A 24814-nucleotide genomic window follows, 5' to 3' on the forward strand; every position below is an offset into this window, starting at 1 on the left:
TCCTGGCCTCATCATCCCGCTTCTGTCTGCACACAAGTCTAGCAGGAAAACATGATGGAGCATGAAAATAAAAGTGTTCCTGTAGCTCTGAGCACTGGGGCTGCATAATAAATGGAATATTATATTAAAGGTGATTGAGATGCAGAAATCACAGAAAAGACTAGGATCATTCATACAGGATGCGATTCTTACCTCAAGTTTTATATTCTTTTTAATTGTTTGTTTGATCACAGACAAATGCAAAAATGCAAATGCAAAATAATGCCAAAATGCACATTATATATATTAATATCCGTTATCTACTCCTTTTGGCCACCTACAAATTTTACATTAATTTATTTGTTTATTGCTCCTACTCCTAACTTAAAGGGTTAGTTCACCCAAAAATGAAAGTTCTGTCAGTAATCACTCTCCCTCATGTTGTTCCAACCCCGTAAGACTTTTGTTCATCTTCAGAACACAAATGAAGATATTTTTGATGAAATCTGAGAGCTGCATCACTCCTCCATAGGCTTCTATGGGATTGAAACTTGCCGGTGTGGTGAACAAATGAGTCCTACTGAAGAGATGAGTCAGAGCGTAGGACCCTAGCAATCCGATTGGTTCAAAGCACGTTTTATGGGTAATCGCTTTAGTGCCTGGTTACAAATCATACAAAATCACTTTATTATAGAAGACGTTTGTACTACGTTATAACGAGTCATTAATGTATTTTAACTTATACGTTTCATATACTAGTATTTAACCGAAGCTATAGATTGTGAAATTAAACATTTCTCGTTGTTAGTGTGTTTTTTAGTTAGCTTAGATAGTAGCATAGCATACAGCTAACATTATCCGATGATCGTGCTAGCTGAGTTTTACCTAAGCTTATACTGCCTTACCGTATTCACAGCAATTCGTAATGCAATTATAATCATGTCATTATTTTTTATCGTAATAATCAGCACAATATGTTACAAGTACACTTTTTTTAAATGAAAAGAACCATAAAATAATGTTTATTTGTGTATATTACTATTTTTCTTATTAACAGTTTAGACAGCTCACGTTAGCTACAAGTTATCACAAGAACAGATTTAGATCAGGCATACTACTGGCATACTAATGAGGTCCTAAGCTCGGACTCATCTCTTCAATAGGACTCATTTGTTCACCACACCGGCCCAGAAAGTTAGTAAAGACAATGTTTAAAATAGTCCAAGTGACTACAGTGGCTCAACCATAAGTTTATCAAGCGACGAGAATACTTTTTGTGTGCAAAAATAACAACTTTATTTAACTATTCATTTTCTTCTGTGCGTGCACGAGTTCACGTAGTGTAACAGCGCAGCGCTTCTGGGTTGTACGTCAGAACGTAGGCTCACTATTGGCCGACGCTGGTCATGTGTGTGATGCGTGTGATGCTGGCCAATAGTGAGCCTGCGTTCTGTCTTATGGGGTTGGAACAACATGAGGGTGAGTAATTTTTGGGTGAACTAACCCTTTAACAAAAATATTAATGAAAACTGAATAGAAACTGAACATGATCCCAGCTATAAGCCATGTCACACTGTGGGATCTCTGTTGTCTTTAATGCCATTCTGTACGACAGTCAAGAATCGTTAAAAAACGGATGCACGCAACCGACTGGTCCGGAGTTTTACATCATGTTCGGTGAGCTGCATTTACATGCGGGATTGAAATGGTGGATAGCAAACAAATCAATCTCTAGTGCTAATTTTAATCTTGAAGGCGCTGTGTGAGGAGCAAGTTGTGGTTTGTTGTTGTCACACTAATTGTGTCATCAGGTTCTGTGCTCCTAACAGGTAGGGTTAGGGGGTAGGGGTAGGGGTAGGCTTTAAAATATAATTAAGCCATATGTTGGTTTAGTATTCTGTTTTCCAATTTTCCACAAATTGAACAATAACCTATTCCATGAATTAGCCTGTTCTTCTGGACATGGAATCTCGTTTCTTTTCCCAAACCCTCACTCACGTCCCCCTTAGGAGGGGATTATAAATGTTTCTTTCTTTTGTTCACTTTTAATCCCTGTATTCGCATCCTTTAGAATGGCAAAGGAGAAAAACACTATCTCATTAGTTCCAATCTTTATCTCACCACAAATAAAATGTTTACACAGTTTGTGCTGGTTGGACACGGTTAGGGTTAGGGTTAGGCACGTTAAGTTTATTTGTATAACGCATTTCACAGGCGCAGGTAATTTGGTTTCAGCATCAAATAGCTATTCATATCTTGTGTGGAAGATAAAATTCGCTCTTCTGACCTTTTACAATCAGTGTCAACTGTCAGCGGTTGGCCCTTTAGCACCGCAATGGTAAAAAAAATCATAATAATAATAATTGCCACTGTCACAAAAATGTCTGAATGTATCAGTTTCAACACAACAACACAATACCATTTCTAACTGTCAAAACATTTTCATGACAATTTGTTCCATTTTATGAAATATAGATTATCATAAATTGTGTAATGAAACATCAGAGAAATAAGGCTACCAACCAACAGAATTGATGTTTTCCAGCACTGTATAATTTAATATGCTTTTGCTTTAATTAAAAATGTAAGTCTAATTTTAGAGTCTAATCAAAATAAAGTCATACAAAAATATTTAACTAAATACAGAGTAGTGTTGTTGTCACGATACCAAAATTATTGTTTCGATACCGATACCAAGTCAAGTATTGCGATTTCTATACTTTTTCGATACTTTTCCTGAAAAGGGAGAAACACTCTCAAATATCATTGCTGTGCTTTATTTTAAAACCGGGACAACATTCTAATCATATAACACACTAATAAATGAACATATGAACAGCAGATATATTAAACATTTGAACAAAATATGAAATATCAAAATATAAAAAATAAATTAGAGCAATGACATTCAAGGTAAATTTTTTTATAAATTTAGCAGCATTATCTCATTTATCATAAGAAACATAAGAGCTTTATCTTGATTCTGAACTTTGAATAAAAATATGAACAGCGATTATATTAAACAATGTTTAATATTGGTAACATATGATAAGCCTCATTGGTGATATATTTGGTATGTGGGGAGAGAGTTGTGGAAGGCCTATACTTCATGTTAAACATAAATATATAGCAGCAAAGACAACGTCGGCAGTGTTGACGGCAAAATAGGCTACAGAATAATTCGTTCTGTATTGAGAGGTGCAATATTTGAAAATCGATAATATTTTTTTAAATTACATTTATATTGTATTTATGTCAAAACTTTCAAACATCAAAATGTCATTTATTAATATGTATTCGTGTCAAAATGACATAGAAACATCTTTTCCTATTCTATTTTGCCTGGAAACGCTTCCAACACGCTTGCGTGTCGCGTGAAAAATAGGCGTCGGTTCTATTTCTAGCATGCACACGTTTTCCGCGCGTCTCGAGCTGCGCCCAGACGCGTGTGTCACGCAGGCAGTTAACATGGGAGCCGAAATAAAAACGGACACGACACGCAGCCAGTGTGTCGCCGGCCTTACAAATCTGGAACGCGGTCATTCTTAGAAGTATCGATACTAATAAATTAAGGAATCGTGACGTTTTTAATTTGCGATTTACTTTTGAAGTATCGGTGCACCGTGCAACAGAGCAAGGTAGGCAACGTACTTCCATATGTCACTCCTCGCGTCATCTTTTTCTACGAGTCGTGGACCACTTGTGCTCGCACATGCAGCCATCTCGCTGTAGTGTTCTGTCACATGACACTGACAGCGGCAGGTTCTTTGCTGCGTGCGTCAGGAAAAAAACACAGATGTCCATAGGGAGGCGTTTTTTTTTTAGTTTTTTTTTTTAAGTATCGATACTGATAAATTTAGGTATCGTGACGTTTTTAATTTCTGAGTATCGCGATACTTTTGAAGTATCGGTACACCGTGCAACACTAATACAGAGTTTTAGACCTATCTTCAGATTTGAAATATAACATGGTAGACATGTGGCTATAGCTGCAATGCATTTCTAGATTGATACAATGCCAACTTCAATTTAATTCTCATGAAGATATTTCATAAAAATATATTTCTAATAACTTTACAAAATTTTGAAGCTATATATTTATTCATTATGCAAATAATTCATTGTAAAATTTACAATAAACTGCTAAGTGTCAGCTTTCAAATGAGATCATACTTGTGCTTTTAGTGCAAAGGGTTCATGAACTGTACCTCTTTTAGTTTGGGTATGCCATTTCTGTGGATTTTTCAAAAGTAGGGTTGCTGGCTAACAGGTTAAGGCTGTTTTGTGTCATACATTTTTCAAAAGGGTCATCAAAGGGGTTGCTCTTTAAAAATACTGTTAAATACTAGATGTAGGCAAGGGTCCTGAGCTATTTTCCAGCCTCATTCTCACCCAGCTTACAAACAAAGATAATACAAGGTCAAACATGCTTCTAATGTCAAACACATACACACGACAGGCCTGGAAATACTCAACACTCTCTTTCCAACTTCTTTCAAATTGTCATTCAAACATTCGGTATGTGCTGCTCAGAGTGCTATGGTGTTTCTGGGCTGTGCTGGACTCACGTGGGTTTCTCATTGGTGATGAGCACTTTGACCTTGTTGAGGGCTTTTTTGGCACCGGTGGGTTGAGCCGCGGCAGGTTTGCTATGGGCCGGACTGGAATGAGGACTGGCGATATACACCTTCTTGCCTCCACTGCCCGGTGGTTTAGAGTGTGAGAAATCTGTGATGAACACTATACCCTCACTGGTCAGCACTATGACAGAGACAGGAAGGAATAAATGGCAGACATTAGAGAAACAGTTGAGCGAATGGACAGTTAAACTATAAAAAAACATTCAGTATGCACTAAAAGCCAATTCAAACCAAGAATGATAACTATAAAGACCACTATAATAGCGTCCACACCAGCGGATGATATCGTTCTGTTTATTCTAAGTGAATCTGCCGCTTTAAATGCTCGAGCTCGTTACAGCAGGATGGATTCTGATTGGCTCTCAATGTTTTTATCATTTATCAACTGGATCATTTATCAACTGGACAGTTTCTCTGTGCCGTTATTGTTATAGCTGAGGTGTGAATAAACTATATTTAAACCTATATCTTTACAGTTCGTCCTTGGTGTGAACGGGCCTTAATAATGACTTCTATCCGGGATGTACGATACAGTACAGAACACAGATACTGCAACCAATATTTTAGCAATGTTGAAAGGTTCAGTAAAGTACAGTTAGACTGATGATTTTTAAATGTACTCCTATGTACAACATTGTATTGAGTGAACAATAACTATGTGATTTGTGAGTAAATTCATTTCACCCTAAAGTCATTAATTGTTTGTTTGATTTTTTTTTTCATTACAACAAAGAGTCCAAGCTGTGTGAATCAGTTAACAAATCAGGGAGAAATAACAAATTCAAAATAAGAATTAGTATGCAATTCGAACATCACTAATAATGATCTACGCGTCTGTGCATCACAAATTACAATTATGAATGTGATTGAATACACACATGCCAGATTGGAGGGCTCAAAGGGGTCAAAGGAGAAAGACAGTATGTTCTCAGCATAGCTCTTCTTCCACAGCTTGGTGCCAGTGTCTCCGTTCCACAGAACAATATAGTTGGGAGGGTGGACAGCCAGAAGTAGATCGCGTGAAGCATCCTGAGCCCACAGCCAGTCCATATCTGAGGAGAGATTTGCATTCATTCATTCATTTGTTTTCTGGAAGTTTCAGAGATTTATTGGAGTGAATCTCACAAAGCTTTTCAAGGGCATTTCAGGGTAAAATTATTATTTTTTTAATTTTGAAGAAAGAAAGAAAGAAAGAAAGAAAGAAAGAAAGAAAGAAAGAAAGAACACACTCAATTACGCTTGAAAATAAAGCTTTCTTACAACTTCCACCAACTGACAAATTTGGTACTAATTCTCATCACGGCAATGCAAAAAAGTATTTTACTCTTTACTGTATTGAAAAATGTATAATAGAAAAAATAGCAAAATAGAAAAAACTGTATTAGAGTAATTTTTGATGTAATGCAGTAGATAGTTACTGTATTACAGTAATGAGCATTTCATGAAAATCACAACGAGAATGTGAATCATGGCTATTAAATATAAAATTCATTATGGCAATAAGAATTTGTGTTGAACCTTCTTAATTCTTAATTAATTGCAATAACGTCACAAAGCAAAATATCTAAATGGATGGTTATAAGAATCGGAACAAGTATGTCAATAAATAAGGAAATAGTGAAAAGTAAGTGTTTCCTAAAAAAAGCTGTCTTGTGTGTGTGGCAACTTTCTTCCACCAAAGATTCATAACTGCTGTTGATAGTTAAAATGCATATATACATTTGATAGATACATTTATTTAAAAATCCATTGATCATTCATGATATAAGTTCACTACTTTTGACTGGAAGTCTATATAAATATCAACCAATTAAATAAAATCGTACATAATAAGATTAATATACACTATATGGACAAAAGTATTGGGAAACCTGACCATTACACCAACAGGGACTTTAATGACATTGATAGCATTCTAAATAAATAGACATTAATATTGAAGATGGTACTTCATGCTCTTCATTGATCATTGACTTCATTGGACGATATCCAATTTTATCTAACAAAGAGCTTTTGGGAGAGCTTTTCACAAGGTTTTGAAATGTTTATCCAGTAGAGCACCAAACAAAGTTGGTCCAATGCAGTCAGGCAGGTGTTCCTGGCATCCACCAAACCCAGACTCGCACATTAGATCGCCAAACAGAGAAGCTTCACTCCACAGAACACGTTTCCACTGCTCCAGACTCCAGTTGCGGCTTGCTTTACACCACCCCATCAGACACTCTGTATTGTACTTGGTGATGTTAGACTTGCATGCAGCTGCTTGGCCATGGAAACCCACTCCATGAATCTCCCGCCGCACAGTTTTTCTGCTGATATTAATGCCAGATGAAGTTTGAAACTCTTCATCTTTGGAATCAGCAGAGCATTGGCCACTATTACACACCTTAGCACCCAGTGACTCCGCTCTGTGGCTTTACATGGTCTTCCGCTTTGTGGCTGAGCTGCTGCTGTTCCTAAACACTTCCACTTTCCAATAATACCACTTACAGATGATCGTGGAATATCTAGCAGGGATGACATTTCACAAACTGACTTATTGCAAAGGTGGCATCCTATCACAGTATCACACTTGAATTCACTGAGCTCTTCAGAACAAGAACAACCCTTTTTTTTTTTTTTTTTTACAAATGTCTGTACATACAGACAGCATGGCTATACTGTAGGTGCTCGATTTTAGACACAGTGGCATTGAATTAAACACCTGAATTCAATAATTAAGAGGTGTGTCCCAATACCTTTGTCCATATAGTGTATATTAAATATTTAATATATCATCTGTTTTTCCCCATTTCTTGGTTAACCAGCACAGAGATGGTTTATTTTAAGATGAGCTTGGTAAAAAGTGTTCTTACCCTGAATAGGTTTGGTGTGTTCCTGGATCTCACAGTGTGCCATTCCACTCACCACATCCCACACAATGATCTTCCCTGCCGCATCCGCAGATGCCAGGCGCAGAGAGTAGGGCGAGCTGAGACTGTGGTGGTAGTTTTCTCTGGACCATTTTACCTAACGCAGTAAAAACAGGACAAAATTAAGTTTTTCCACTTGTACATTCTGGTTTCTAAGTGGTTGTATACATGTTGCTAAGCATTTGGTCCAGTCAAAAGAGCCTAAAGCCACCTTTCTACAATCTCCGACAAGCGACAGACCAGAAGTCATTCAGTTTCAATGTAGAGTAGTATGCATGGATGTAGAGGTAACCTTTCCCCCTCCCAATAACCAAAACTAGCAAGTACAACCAAATTTTTATACCATGGTTAATGGAAACATTACTGAACCAAATTGAACTAGGACCAATTATCTGCGCAGCATGACTGAAGCCAATATGACTGATACAGAGTGTGATAACATTTGCGTCTGCTGTTTCTATAGCGACATCGATGATAAAATGTGTGACTCATTTGAATTCTGTTGAAAATTTACTACTTTTAAATGGTACATCGAAAGTCAAATATGATCTAAAACAGCCACATAAACTATAAAGACTGGCGAGAAGAGGAGAAAACATCATACTGCACCAACATAAATTAGAAAGCTTTTTAAACTACTCATGACCACTCTTATTGATTCTTGCAGAATTTCTAAAAGATCTGTTAAGGGAATAGATTTTTCGCTAGGCCCATAGACTTATGTTACAGATGTGTCATGTTGTAGCTATTGTTTCTAAATATGTAGGCGGCTATTTTTCATAAGAAATGCTAGTTTCTAGCCTTTACAGCCAAACAGTTGAATTTGTTTTCACATACTATGGAAGTCAATGGGACCCATCAACTATTTGGTTATCCATATTCTTCAAAATATCTTCTTTTCTGTTCAGCAGAAAAAAGAAATTCATACAGGTTTGGAACAACTTAAGGGTGAGTAAATGATGAGAATATTTTAATTTTTGGGTGAACTAACCCTTTAATGTTAACCAAACAACAAAATACAGGGAAAATCACTCACTGCTCTTGACTGAATAACTTTTGTAACTTTAATTAAGGATTTATGTATGTCTAACTTATATAGTGAAGACTATGCAGTGTTATTTTACATTTGATTACTTTATTAAATTTCTGAAAATATAGCTGAAAATTACTGTCAGACCTACTTGAAAAGCCTACCTAATAAAGCACTGTTTATTTCATTTGTAAAAACTATTGCATTAATTGAATTATTTGTTGTTATTTTATTTTTGACTGTTTACTTGTCATTAATAATGTTTTAAATTTATATTAGTTATATTAGTTAATTACTAATTACTAGTAGTTTTAGCTGTGGTATCGAAATTGGAATAGATAATTGAGTATTTTCACTGGTATCTAAAATGTTGGTGTCATTACTGCCTGTTTTTGCCTAAAACGTTTCATGGCCGGTAATTTTCTTAAATCACCAGCCATCGGCAGGTGTAGCAAAAAAAGTTAGGTTTAGGCCCTGTATACACTTATTTAATTGAATCACACTATAGCACTATGCTATATTATGATTTTTAAATGGTTTTAATGTATCGTGCAGCCTTATAAAAATGTTTAATAATGTGGTTCATGGATTCTCATCCTTGGAATGCGGCACTTCCCGTATTTTGCCGGGTAAATTGCAATTGAGGGTTTTTTTTTATTTTAATCGAGTACTTGAATTTAATCGAGGAATTATGACAGCCCTAAACACCACAATGAAATCCCTAGGGACTGGATGAACAACCAATAAAACGCAAGTGCTAAAGACCAATACATCAGAGTAAATGTAGTACATCAATGTTGCTTCACATATTAAACATTATGCTTTTTTATTATTATTTATATTATATTATTATGTTCTTTTATCCACCTTATTTGTAATGCCAGAGTGGGCACAGACATTTGTTACTTGAATGTCATTTCCAGTTATTTTTGGCTTTACAAAATGGCTCAATATTGCAAACTGTTATTTCTTATATTATCTTAATGTATTGTAGCAATCATAAACACACAGATTTGTAGCACAAATACTTTTACCGTTTACTGCACTTTGTTATTCATCGAGATATTTTCATCAGAAGTTTTGCACATTCATAGGAAATATTTTACTTCCACATTGCAAAATAAAGTGGATAGGCCTGCGTTTTTGCAGCTATGGTGGTGGTCACATGGTATAAACTATGAAGCACACGGCGGGGAAGGAAAACAAAGTCAGAGAGCAGGGCTCCCTACTGCTGGCAAATGCAGGCTTCTTTGAAGGCTATAACTCATGAGTCAAGCAGCCTGCAGTCACACAGACCAGCTCAAATAAACTACAGCCTCTCAGTCCGCACTGCAACACAACACTGAGTAAAGATACCAGCCTCTGCTGTCTGCAATGACAACAGTTACTTCAGGATGTGCAATACTGATAACAATCAAATGATCATTGCTTGTGTTTTTTAATTCTGTTTATGATGAATTACGACAACATTCAGTGAATGCTTTTTTGCAGAATCGAGTCAGCTGTGCCATGCGATCCCGAAATTCAGTTCTCTTTCAAGACACTGAAAGATGTTATTTTGCACTTGAATGGTCAAAAACGCACACAATTATGTCAGAATGGCCATCGTGTGGAGTATTCACGAAAATTCTTGAAAAGTCTTGAAAGTCGCCATGAAACAGAGGTTGCAATATCCTTTTCTTCCTTATTGTGACTATTTCTTCCCTATATATCCAAGTGAAATGGCTTCTCAAGCAAGAAAAAAACGTAGGGTGGGAAATGATTTTGGATGGTTGTGGTTTGCTATTGGTGGATCTCATGTGAGTGACAGGTTGAGTGAGAGAGACCAGCGAAGAGAATAGTTGCTGCAAGAGGGAGGGGAAGTTATTTTGATTCAAGATTACGAGTCACATGAATTCAAAAAATAATGATGTGCACGGATAATTCATTTATAATAAATACTGCAATATTCCACAATGATAAGAATTGTCAGTTTTGGCATGAGACTATATGTGAGGCTCCGCCTTCTTTGTCGTGGAAATCTCCGGCTCATTTCTTCTGTTCAGTCGTCGAGGTCAGACGCGAGTACATGAACACACTGGAGAGCTGCTCTATAGCAGAAATTTAAGTTGTAATTCTAATAGAAAGCGATACTGAGACTGTTTTTTTGTGTTTAAAGGGGTGGTTGATTATGATTTCACTTTTCTAACTTTAGTTAGTGTGTAATGTTGCTGTTTGAGCATAAACAACATCTGCAAAGTTACAACGCTCAAAAGTTCAAAGCAAAGGGAGATATTTGCTTTTAAAGAAATCGTTTTTTAAGGACTACAGCAAACGGCTGGTAGGGACTACACGAGCTTCCTCCCGGGTTAGTGACATCACCAACCCTAAAATTTACATAAACCCCGCCCCCGGGAACAAGATTTATAGATTATCATGACAGAATATGCTAATCAATGACTAGAAGATAACTACACATCAGCTACATAAATTCATCAACTAACCATTCAGAAACGTCCTGTTGCTTCTACATGTTGTCACTTCTTCTTGAGTCTCTCCATCATTGTCTGACTCCAGTTTCAACATAAGCATTGACATTTCCAGTGCATGTCTGTGTGAGGTAAAAGGACACAAGCTCTTGAAGCTCCGCCCCCTGTGCTGGGAGCAGCAGCTCATTTGCATTTAAAGGGACACACACAAAAACGGTGCGTTTTTGCTCACCCTCAAAAAGTGACAATTTTAACATGCTATATAAGAATATCTGTGGGGTATTTTGAGCTAAAACTTCACATACACACTCTGGGGACATCAGAGACTTATTTTACATCTTGTGAAAAGGGCATTACACCACCCCTTTAATACACTGTGAAGCTGCTTGCTTTCATGAAATCTGTTTTTATAAATGTAATGTGACTGGAGTGCTGAATTGCAGAGCTCGTGCAAACATATCCGCACATTGCTATGATCAGATGCTTTATGGCAGGGCAGATTCATATTTTTCCCTGGTTAATTTTTTGGTTAATTGCTGGGTGGCAAATATTAGCACAATTCACAGTTGTATAATTATCCTCATATTGATCGGTGAAGGGTAGAAGCACAATCCTATCTAGTCGTCCCTCAAATTACTCTACAAATTCAGTTGACTGCTCTTCACTTAGGATTTGGAGGCAATTTAAATAACATTTTATACTCGCTGCTTCTTCTCTCTAAGGTCTTGTTTGCAATAGCAATCTGTTTGTGCCCTCACAGCTTTTGTTTTATGGGAAAAGGACTTTTATGTTTTTCTGATTTATTGATTGATGGAGTTTTTGCATCTTTTTCTGACCTTGATTTGTTTGTTTTTTTGAAAATACCAAGGTCTAATTTACCAAGTGCATAATTTAGTTAATCTTCCTTTCCAGATTTGTCTGAATCTTCTCTATATGAGAACTGCCTAACACATAAACATGGCTCTGTGTTTTATAGATCTTACTTCTTCCTTCTGTTTTGCTATCTACCTCTCAGTTTAAAGATCGATGGGAGACAGAACTTGGACGTCGCTTTGAATGGTGGTGTCAGGGTTAATTCTTCGTCATCCTCTGCCAGAATAAGTCTGAATCAATTTAAGGTTTTCCATACAACTTATTTCACAAATGTCAAACTAAGGAAGTTCTTTCCGGGTTCAGATGTCACTTGCAATATGGATTCTCTGGCTCCTATCAATCACACTCACAAGTCTGTTTTTTTCTTGTCAAAGAGATTGAGGATTTTTGGTCTTCTTTTTTTGATACCTTTTCTAACAACAGTAGAGACGTTTAGATGAAGGTTTGAGTGATTTATAATCAGTATTTAATTTGACAAAAAAAAAAAAAAAAAAATCAATGTCATCCACATTGTTTTTCATCAGCAACAGCATTGTGAACTTTTATAAAGATGCGTTTGGTCATTAACTTCTACATGCATCATTGTGCAAACACAAACACACTCCGCATGAAAGACCCACAACTGGCAGATCAACATGCTTCTACATTTCTCTCCAATACTGTAGGAAATTAAATTAAATCAAACTGAATGTGGATGATTTTAACTGTGACAAGATGATTGACAGGGCCGTTTAAACGGTGACAGGATGCATCAACTCTTAAAGGTCCCCTATAATGCAAATTTCACTTTTGCCTGCTGTTTGGACATAAATGTGTGTTGGCAGTGTGTGTACACAACCACCCAATAGTGATAAAAATCCACTCACTCCTTTTTTATTAATCCCCATAAATCATCAGCAGTGTCTCCCAACGACCTGTTTTCAGAATGCGGCTTTAGTGACATCACTAAGCACAGGCCCCGCCCACGAGTGTTGACAGACACTGCCGTTCTAACATAGACCCGCCCTGATCGAGTTCACAGCCATAGATGAGAATGTCTCCCAAGCGTTGTAGGTGTTGTGTGGCTGGATGTATTAATCCACATAGCTCTCTCTATTTACTCCCGAAATCTGAGGCAGCCGCTGAAGACAAGGTGGAATTATTTTGTTTTTAAAGAAAATGCTCCCTCAACTCTACCGAAATTCGCTTATGTACTTGCGCACTTCTTATAACTTACTGTGTTTACTCAGCTCTTAAGGCGATTTTCTGAAGTAAAACTGACGCTTCATCTTTTGTGTGATGTACAATAAACTTTATTAAACTCATCAGTATATGTTTGATCATCATTCGGACCTGGTCCGAAACAGCAGACTTGTAGGCTATTAATAGTGGATACATACAAGCAGATGACAAATACGTTATAATAACCGTAATTAAACTACTAAACTATACCTGTTCCATCTCTATACAGCACTCTGACTCTGTAGGCATTATTGTCCGACTCGAACTGAACACCGTTACTGAGAGTTTCTGATATTATCATCATTCCGTGAGATGAAATTGTCCTGAGAGACTGAGAGCGAGCTCATGAAGCTCCGCCCCCTGTGCCGTGCAGCAGCAGCTTATTTGCATTTAAAGGGCACACACTAAAACAGCGCGTTTTAATGAGCCCCAAAAAACGACAATTTAAACATACTGTAAAAAATGATCTGTTGGGTATTTTGAGCTAAAACTTCACATACACACTCTGGGGACATCAGAGACTTATTTTACATCTTGTGAAAAGGGGCATAATAGGGGACCTTTAAATCTTTAATAAGAATCAAATTATACATACAGTAATGACTATGCAGTGTTTTATTTTTAAATTTGATTGTTCAATTTCTAGCGTTTCTTACTACATGACATGTTAAATAAACATACAGTACTTGAAAAACTTAGTTTCATTCATTTCTATCTTTGTTCTATTGTATTTGTCCTGTTGTTTGTAATTTGCTTATTTGTAATAACAAAAATATAATAAAATAACAAAAATGACTCTATGGTGATATATATCGTTATAGAGAAATATTTCTCATAACGTGACATAAGATTTTGGTCATTACACCCACACCTAATTCCCTCCTATTCCCATTTCTGTAACCATGGGAACCCCGTTTCTTTGAGAGAATAGGGAAACCAACTTGATTACGTCCCTTGCAAAGCTTTAGACAGTCAAAGGTGTAGACAGCCTTTTGGAGTGATTCTTGTTACCATGGTTAACATCTTCTCTGATGGTGAATATTTTGTCAGAATTTCAACAAATTAACCAAGAAAAGCACACATCTGCTATTCAGCGTTTATATTGGGTCAAGTGAACAATGTGTAAAACAAATAGAACAAATATTTAAAACCCACCTTGACCACATTGGCTTTGTGTCTCTCCAGGACCTGAATGGTCTGAGCTGTATTTGGGTCAATGATGAGGATACTGGAGTGACAGCCTTGAGCGATCAGACCCTGCCATCCCCTGAGCAAAGACAGAAGGAAGATGAAAACAGTAGCAGGGTGAATCTAACAATGTGGACAGTTAATGCACAAATACATTTACAAAACAATTGATATAATAAAAGCCTATTTCATGCTTTTTTTCACATTACAGATATGAATGGGAAATTAGAAATCACAGTTACAACACAAAAAATGTAATGGTCCTATAAATCCTCATTTTCTTTAAACAAAATTTCCTACAATAGGTTGAAATATGACCCAGACACGTTATAGGAATGTTTCATGAGATTCAACCAATTTAAGGTTATTTTAAGGTTACATAATAAAACAGACAGTTTATGATCAGATGACAATTAAACTGTTGATCTAACCAAGCCATCAACAACTATATATATATTTTTTTAAATGCATGAATCAATGACAGGGCTGCACGATATATCGGTCTAACATCGGTATTGCGGTAGAGATCATAATTGATCCGTGATCCGTTCGGACCAGGCACCACCGTTCGAAACGCACGCGATTCACAGATTAATTGCGAAGTTTAACCATCATAGAGTGAAAGTTTATCATTTGCACGTGTTTTAGGTCCTGTCAGTTTAAACAGTTTAAGTGCAACAGAGCCGCGCAGAAAGCACATGAACACCTAATTCTGTTCTCTTCCGTGTGTGTGTGTGCGTGTGTACGAGGATACTCAGGCACTTTGACTCAATTTTGCTTGTATGTGTGTCCATTAAAACACACACACACACACACACACACATACAAGCAAAATTGAGTCAAAGTGCCTGAGTATCCTCGTAAACATAGTCGCTTATGGCTTACGTGAACATAAACAATTGAGAAAGAAAATGAATGTGTATTATTATATTGGATCTGTGCATTAGCTCTTAAAGTGACAGCAGCCTAAAATTCCTGCTGCCGTCTGTGTCATTAATGTTAAAAAAACAAAATACAAAGAGAAAATCACTTCCATAGCTTTAACAAAGATGAAATATATTCAATTTATACAGTGAAGACTATGCAGTGTTATTTTACTGTTCATTTTGTTTGTATCTTTGTTCTATTGTATTAATCTATGCTTTTATTTTGTTTATTATTTTCAACGCACTCCCCTACAAAATCCCCCCAATAATCCTAGAATGATTAATTAAAACTATTCAATTCATCTAGTGAAACTGTTTTTTATATTGCAATATACAGTATATCGCAGTAAAACAGAATACCGCAATGTCCGTTGTTTCCAATATTGTGTGGTCCTTTATCAACAATATTCAATAAGTCATACTGTCAAATTCACCTAGTCTATCCCCGCAGCACAGACATCATAAAGGAAAGTATATCTTTGCCAGAACTCAAAGCCTGTTGAAGTACACAAGACAAACAAAATAATAACCTAAAGCCAGATCTGATGAAATAAAGGTTTTCAAGGTTTCAGAGCACTTCAATGTTCTCCAGTCACACTGACCTAAACTGACAGGACATCCAGCACACCATTCATAAATACAAAATAATGGACAATGGAAGACACAGTATTGTAGGATACGGTTAATAATGTTCTAAATATGAAGTTATGTTGGTAACACTTTACAATAAGGTTCCTTTATTAAACATTAGTAAATGTATTAACTAACATGAACTAACAATGAGCAATACATTTACTACTGTTTTTGTTAATCTTTGTTAATGTTAGTTAATAAAAATAAAGCTGTTCATTGTTTGTTCATGTTAGTTCACAGTGCATTACCTAATGTTAACAAGATTTTAATAAAGTATTAGTAAATGTTGAAATTAACATTAACAAAGATGAACAAATGCTGTATAAGTGCAGTTCATTATTAGTTAATGTTAACTAATGTAGTTAACTAATGAACCTTATTGTAAAGTGTTACCGTTATGTTACTTACTCAAAATCCACCCAAAAAAAATTAAAACAGAAAATCTGCATTATGATTGACAATAGTGGCCAGTAAATTTAGGAACTGAAACAATGGGGAACAAAGATTTATTACAGGAACTTCCCCGCTGTAGTAACCGGAAGCTGAAACACTGGTGACAACTCAAACCTTATCAGCAATGCCAAACAAACTCAGAAAACATGTTTATGTGTGTGTAATATCATCCCATCAGAACCATACAAGCATATTTACAGTCTAAACTGAAGCACTGCAAACAATAAATAAGAGATTTGTGTGTGTGCTGCGAATCTACACTGATTTCACTGTAACAACATTCCACTTATCACAACTTTACTTATTTTTCTAAATATTAGAATACAAATTTAAAGGGACAATGTGTAGTTTTTTAGGTATTTTATTATCTAAAATCAATATTTTTATTCTTAAATATGTCCTCAATGGTGTTCAAATACCTCTGCCAATGATCAGACTAATCCTCGTAAACAAAGAATTTATTATCTTTATATACATGGGACGGGTAGGTCCACGGAGGCTTCCATGTAGTTCCGCCATCTTGAAAAACTATAGAGGGACAAAAAGTACTAGGCCAACGCGTTTCCACAACGCATTTTCATTCAGAGCCAGCGTCACGTGACTGAAACCAGCAGAAATGGAGGAGCAGAGCAGTGAGAGGCGCTTGTCACTGCCCCGGCAAGTTTAAAAGGCTGCACTGTACGGTTAGTCACAGGATAAGGAGTCCTCGTCGTCGAAAAAGTCCAAAGTAGACCGTAAAAACGAAACGTGACCGGAGATTACAAAAAACAAGGGTTAATGTCGGGATAGCTTTTTCCAGGTGGAAAGAGCTAATGCAGGAGAAAGCTTTCAAAAGAGACGCTGAAGTTGCCTGCTTTCTGCTCGACAGGTAAGTCAATGTTACGGTCTTAATTACAAGCTTTTTTTCATTGCTTGGTTGTGTACTTTATTATATAGACAGACAGTAGAACTCGATGAAGTGCTATTAAAAGACATCCTGTCATAGCTTTATGGTACGTAACGGCTACCGTAGATGCAACACGCATCTGAAAAAGCGAGGCGCTGAAGAGCACAATTCGTTTGAATGCAAAATACAATTTCACCACTAGATGGGAGAAATTCCTACACATTGTCCCTTTAATGCAAAGATCTGGAGCTATCAGTTAAAAAAACTGAAACAGGACAATTGGGAAAGCAGTAAATCTTTGTCCATTTATTCATCATTTAGCAACAATGCGTATGGATTTTAATGACAACCAGACACGAGTGTTATGTGTAATGCGTGTAATCTTGTAATATTAACTATACACTGTTTTTTGGCACTGACTTATGATGAATGTAAAGACAATAAATAGGCTCTCTTTCTCTATCTGCAATTTATTCCTGTGATCAAAGCTGAAAATTCAGCATCATTACTCCAGTCTTCAGTGTCACATGATCCTTCAGAAATCATTCTAAGATCATTTCTTATTATTATCAATGGTGATAACAGTTTTAGCTACTCAAATTGTTTTGTTGTTTTTTTTGTTTGGGATAAGATGTAAAATAATGTATACTTTGTGAATGCTTTTTAGGATTGTTTGATAAACAGAAAGTTCAAAAGAACAGCATTTATTATAAATGGAACTTTTTTTGTAATATTTATTAATTAAATAAATTAATTATTAATTTCATAAATGTTTTTACTGTCTTTTTTAAACAGTGTAATTAATGTGCCTTTCCCATAAGGGGGAAAAAAGTTTCCCAAAAAATATTTAATATTATAATTATAAGTAAGCACAACTGTGTTTAGCATTGATAATAATGAGGAATGTTTCTTTAGAACCCAATCATATCAGAATGATTTCTGAAGGATCACGTGACACTGAAGACTGGAGTAATGATGCTGAAAATTCAGCTTTGACCACAGGAATACATTGTAAAATATATTACAACAAAAACCAGTTCATTTAAATTGTAATAATATGTCACAACATTACTGTTTTTACTGTATTTTTTATTAAGTAAATGCAACATTGGTGACATTAAGAGACTACTTTCAAAAAATATATATATATCCTACGAAACACATGTCTACAAAAGCAATGTGATGATAATAATGTTTATGATGTTATTGAAAACGTCAAACTCTGTTGGTTAGATCATGATTGTATGTGTTGACAGTCTGCAGAAGCTAAAGCTACTCACCAGTCCACTGCTGTCTTGTTCTGTAAATTAACGGTTCCGGTCAGTGTTCTTGCGGCCAGTTTAATATTGACAGTGTACGGAATCATGGTTGAAGCCATATGTCAAAACTACATGAAAAAGTGGAATGTTTTGGCTCGTTTTAAATGTAATGAATGATCGAGCTGTGTTGTTAGGAAGTGTTTGCGGTGCGTCCCATTACTGTTCCGTTCAGAAAACGTTCCGTCAAATATATAGTTCCGCCCTGATAGTGTATTAGTTAAAAAACACGCATTTTTATTATCATACTAGTAGCACAATTGAATTTATTTTTCCATTTTGTATAATTTCACTTTAACTAACCATATCCAGTACCCTAATAATAAATGCAGCATCATGAATTGTTAGCCTTATATAGCGTATTTGTCTTCCTTTCTATTCACTTGACTTGAGTTATTTACTTCCTTATTTAGCTAGTTTATTTTATTTTATATTTTTATCATCTGTCATTGTGGCATTTTCTTATCAGCTAGCAGACCTATATATTTTTTGTTATTTAATTGGCATTGAATGTGTGATTGATACAATGTCAAGTTACCTTTATTGCTCGCTTGATACAATACAGATTGTTTCAAAGCAGCTTCACGGTAATGAACAGGAAAATAGTGTCAATGATGCAAGCTTCACCAAATACGAGACAAATTCTGTTGTAAAGAAGCGCTAGAGAAGACAATAGTGTTGTTATCAGCTCAAGTCAGATCAATGTTGATTCAATTCATTTGAAAAACCATTTCGATGCAGCAAAATGCATCAATTAGATTCAGAGCTCTATAAAGAAGACAACAGTGTCAATATCCAGCTCAATTGAGTTCAAATTTTGTTCTCATCTGATTGTGTCAGTGCAGTCAAATTGGCAATATTAAGAAAAATTTAGACTAAGCAAGCCAAATGCGACAGTGGCAAGGAACCCAAACTCCATCAGGTGACAGAAACTGAAAAAAACATTGGGAGAACCCAGACTTAGTCCTGCTCCTCTTACCAAATGAATGAACACAGTAAATGATTTATGATCCCAGGCTGCATCATGTCAGATTTGTGGACTGATATTATTCAATAACAGTAATTATCCAAATGATTATAGATGCTCTCACTGCACTTCATAAAAAATGAGTTACTGTTAAGTCACAAGCAGATCATTAACAATTTATGCTTCAGTTATCGTTTAATTTAATTAGTATTATAACATTTCTCATACCTTAAAACTTTCTCTTAATACACACTAACAAGAAAGTATCTAAAAGTTTCTTTTACATGATTTTTTTCCAACACCATACTAATACTGTGTTTGACCCCCTTTCGCCTTCAGAACTGCCTTAATTCTACGTGGCATTGATTCAACAAGGTGCTGAAAGCATTCTTTAGAAATGTTGGCCCATATTGATAGGATAGCATCTTGCAGTTGATGGAGATTTGTGGGATGCACATTCAGGGCACAAAGCTCCCGTTCCACCACATCCCAAAGATGCTCTATTGGGTTGAGATCTGGTGACTGTGGGGGCCATTTTAGTACAGTGAACTCATTGTCATGTTCAAGAAACCAATTTGAAATGATTCGAGCTTTGTGACATGGTGCATTATCCTGCTGGAAGTAGCCATCAGAGGATGGGTACATGGTGGTCATAAAGGGATGGACATGGTCAGAAACAATGCTCAGGTAGGCCGTGGCATTTAAACGATGCCCAATTGGCACTAAGGGGCCTAAAGTGTGCCAAGAAAACATCCCCCACACCATTACACCACCACCACCAGCCTGCACAGTGGTAACAAGGCATGATGGATCCATGTTCTCATTCTGTTTACGCCAAATTCTGACTCTAACATCTGAATGTCTCAACAGAAATCGAGACTCATCAGACCAGGCAACATTTTTCCAGTCTTCAACTGTCCAATTTTGGTGAGCTTGTGCAAATTGTAGCCTCTTTTTCCTATTTGTAGTGGAGATGAGTGGTACCCGGTGGGGTCTTCTGCTGTTGTAGCCCATCCGCCTCAAGGTTGTGCGTGTTGTGGCTTCACAAATGCTTTGCTGCATACCTCGGTTGTAACGAGTGGTTATTTCAGTCAAAGTTGCTCTTCTATCAGCTTGAATCAGTCGGCCCATTCTCCTCTGACCTCTAGCATCAACAAGGCATTTTCGCCCACAGGACTGCCGCATACTGGATGTTTTTCCCTTTTCACACCATTCTTTGTAAACCCTAGAAATGGTTGTGCGTGAAAATCCCAGTAACTGAGCAGATTGTGAAATACTCAGACCGGCCTGTCTGGCACCAACAACCATGCCACGCTCAAAATTGCTTAAATCACCTTTCTTTCCCATTCTGACATTCAGTTTGGAGTTCAGGAGATTGTCTTGACCAGGACCACACCTCTAAATGCATTGAAGCAACTGCCATGTGATTGGTTGATTAGATAATTGCATTAATGAGAAATTGAACAGGTGTTCCTAATAATCCTTTAGGTGAGTGTATATATATATATATATATATATATAAAAAACTTTGCTTCACTAAATAAAATGTTGTGAGACTGTATAAGGTAATCAGGACGATGGTGAGCGATTCAGATGAATGGGCTGTTTAGAGGTTGACGAATATGGGTTTTTCAGGGATCTATTTTAATACTGTACAATGAATATTTGATTAAATTATATGTATTATTATTATATTATTTACAACAGCTATAAAACTGCAATGATTACAAATTATATCAAAGTTATTATATCAAAATTTGTTATGGATATGGGTGTAATGAAAAGATGATTGATTCATTATATTGAACTAATTATTTTAGTTGCTGTGCTTGTAAAACAACGCTTATAAAACCCTGATATTGCTAACTTCTGCATTGTTTCCAATTTCCCTCTTTGCAAAAAAAAAAAATTCTTACAAAGAAATGAATATATAGTCTGTAACAGAAACATTTGTAATTCTCATGACACCTATGTCATGGATCATCAGATGCTCAGATGGAGAATGAACTCAACTGCAGGGTTTAATGGCACCATTATGTTCTGTTTGTTTTCGTTTGTCACGTGTTCCTAGTTCTATTTGCCGTCTAGTTCTATTTGATCATCTCTGTTCTGTGTTTTGTTTCGGTTTTAGTTTTTTTTTTTTGTCATCATGGACTTCCCTGCAGTCAAGCTGCTCTGCCTTGAGCAGGAAAATAGCTCCCTTGAGGAACATTTAATAGATTTTCTGGATATTGTGCCTCAGACAACTTTCCTGGATGACTGCCTCTGTACATTTCTATGTGCGGGACTTAACATCACCACCCGAGAGCAGTTGTCCAGGGAACCTCCTCGAGGGAGCTTCGCCGATTATGTGGAGTGGGTGCTGGTTTCCTGTGGATCAGCATTCACCGTGGAGGACGTCACCAGCCCTACTCCAGACCCAGTACCTAGCCAGAACCCTCTGGTCGGAACAAAGCAGTTTGAGCCCACCGCAGACTTCGAGCTCTTCTCCGTTGCGAGCCCAAGCCACAGAGGATTTGTGCCCAACATCGTCACGTAGCCTGAGATGCGTGAGTCTGACCAGGTTTGCGTGGTCAACGAGGGAGCCTCCGTGGAATCGGAGGGCAAGGAGGAGAGTCCCGCCCACCCTCCCACCACTGAGAGAGTAAGACTGGCAGCACCACTTTCAACCCTTCAAGCTAATGATTCTTCACCTTCAGTCCCATCAGACCCACCCAGCCTCCCTCTCCCTACCACTATAGACGAGTGGACCCTTTGCATTGGACTAATTTTAGCTATCTTCCATCGTCCTCAGCCCTCAGCCATTCCCTTTACCCACTCGTCACCATCTCTCACCAGTCCCTCCAAATCCACCACTCCTCTCAGTGGCACGGATCTATCTCGGGCCAGCTGGGAGCCGTCTCCGCCTGGGAAAGAGGAGCCCACAACTTCGCCTGCAGCCTCTGCAGACATCGCTCGGCAGTCATTGCACCGCTCGCTTCGCACACGCTGGACCATCGGCCATTGGGACTCTTTGGGCTCCCTTGGTCAGTCGGCTCCATCAGACATTGCCACACCTGCGCTGTGGACTTGCGGGCCATCTGCTGCGCTTCAGCCCTCCATCCCTTCATCTGCGGCCCGCTTAGCCATCCCTCAGGCTCTGCCACCGCCCTCGGTCACCACTGCTCGCCCCTGCCCTCTGGACCCACACCAGCATCGCGTGAGGCCGTCGCTGTGGCTCAGTTGCGTTCGCCAGGGTCTCCTTCGTCACTCCTCCACCTCAGACCTTTGGCTATGCGGCGGGCTTTCGCTCCAGCGGCATCACCTCCGGCCATCACCTCCGGCCGTATTTTATCATTTTTATCATTTTATCTTTCAAAGTTATTGTCCAGATAAAGTTATTTTTGATTGATTCACTTCCGTTGCAGAGATCATTAGTTATTAACTTAGGGGCCGCTAACACAACAGAAAACCCTTAACGCGCTCCGGCCCGCTCATTCGCACAGCAACAGTGCCTGGTGGCTCAAGAACGCACACCTTGAAATAGGTTCCAAGGTGCAAGCCTTGAAGAAAATATATATGTATATATATATATATATATATATATATATATATATATATATATATATATATATATATATATATATATATATATATATATATATATATTTTTTTTTTTTTTTTATCTCTGCGCAAGCTTTAAAAACGCAAACCTGTGAAAACGCTGACGGCGTGCACATGTGTATTACGTGTTTAGTCTATAGGTGTGTGCGTTTGAATATATATGCACACAGGCGTGTAGTCTTTCTTTACAAATTGACCTCACCTAATTACTTGTCTGGCCTTAAAAATGTATAATACAGAATTATTTATCGCTTCAGAGTATCCATGTGAACCGGAACTATTTTGACTATGTTTTATCTGTACAGAGGTAAAGGGAAGGGAAGGAGGTCTTCACAGGGGAGAGACTAGTTGACACTTCAGGACTGTGTTATCATCGTGTCCAGGCGCAGGTCCTTCATCAGATCTGGATCCGGTGGACTGCGGTAAACCTCAGATAAACAGAGAGACTAATATTAGCGTAGACTCCATTCTTCTTATGATGTAACGATTACATCAGGATTTATGGGAAGTGTTCCCGGTTCAGGCTGACCTAATCTACGCAGCATAACATTGAATTATAGAAGTCTATAATGTGTTATGTGTATGCTAGGTCAAAGAGATGTGTTTTTAGTCTAGATTTGAACTGACAGAGTGTGTCTGCTTCCCGGACAATATTAGGAAGACTGTTCCAGAGTTTTGGTGCTAAATAGGAAAAGGATCTACTGCCAGCATTCGATTTTGATATTCTAGGTATTATCAACTGGCCGGAACTTTGAGATTGCAATAGACGTGAAGGACTATAATGCGTTAAGAGCTCAAGTACTGGGGAGCTAAACCATTTAGTGCTTTGTAAGTAATCAGCAATATTTTAAAATGTATATGATGTTTAATAGGGAGCCAATGCAGTGTTGACAGAACAGGGCTAATATGGTCATACTTCCTGGTTCTGGTAAGAACTCGAGCTGCTGCGTTTTGGACCAGCTGTAGTTTATTTATTAAGCGTGCAGGGCAACCTCCCATAAGAGCATTACAATAATCTAGCCTTGATGTCATGAACGCATGAACTAATTGTTGTACATTTGTCATTGAGAGCATATGACGTAATTTATATATATTTTTAAGATGGAAGAATGCGCCATGGTGGCGTCAGGATGTTTACCACCATGGCTCCTGCCTCTATCGATGCCACCATGGAGCACTGTTCTGGCTGTGGCCTGGGCATCTACCATCTCGCCCCTGTTCAAGGCTCCTCCCAGGCTCTCATCACCATCTGCATCACCCGGGTCCCTTCAGTTCCGCCTCTTCCCAGTCAGCCACCCTCCGCCTGAACTTCCTCCAGCTTCCTCTGCCGGCATACTTACCCTTTGCCATCCCTTCACCATCCCTTCACCATCTCCTGCCTCCTTGCCTCCGGCATCGCCTCGGCCACCTCCAAAGCCCCCTCCATCCCTCCCTCACTTCTTCTGTTACAGCGCGAGGTCGCGCCTACTGGGAGGGGGCGTTCTGTCACCATTATGTTCTGTTTGTTTTAGTTTTCATGGACCTTCTGTTTGTTTTCATTAGTCACATGTGTTCCTAGTTCTATTTGCCACCACTGATCAGTCACCATGGACACCTTGATAATCACCACAGCTGTTTGTCACTCAAAGGCCACATCGGACTCCGGTGGTCTCTGGGAGCGGCGCTTCTTCTTGCGCGGCCCGCCAGAGACAGGCGGAGTGACAGCTTCGGCGTCGAACA

General features: G+C 37.8%; 1 protein-coding gene across 3 annotated transcripts in view; it reads right to left on the reverse strand.

The window, feature by feature from the left end:
- wdr11 (WD repeat domain 11) overlaps positions 1-18713 on the reverse strand; it is a 98940-nt gene extending 80227 nt beyond the window's left edge. For all 3 annotated transcript variants that reach the window (XR_014603562.1, XM_084093292.1, XM_084093291.1), the window contains exons 1-5: positions 18490-18713; positions 14279-14390; positions 7475-7628; positions 5498-5671; positions 4548-4740 (exon numbers count right to left, since the gene is read on the reverse strand). Coding sequence is in view for 2 of the 3 variants with exons in the window: in XM_084093292.1 (XP_083949418.1) it covers positions 4548-4740; positions 5498-5671; positions 7475-7628; positions 14279-14390; positions 18490-18587 (731 nt within the window). In the remaining variant the exon portion in view is untranslated. The remainder of the gene's footprint in view (positions 1-4547; positions 4741-5497; positions 5672-7474; positions 7629-14278; positions 14391-18489) is intronic.
- Between the last annotated feature and the right edge of the window lie 6101 nt (positions 18714-24814).

The sequence above is a fragment of the Abramis brama genome, assembly GCF_963993115.1.
Source record: "Abramis brama genome assembly, chromosome: 19".
NCBI classification, from domain to species: domain Eukaryota; kingdom Metazoa; phylum Chordata; class Actinopteri; order Cypriniformes; family Leuciscidae; genus Abramis; species Abramis brama.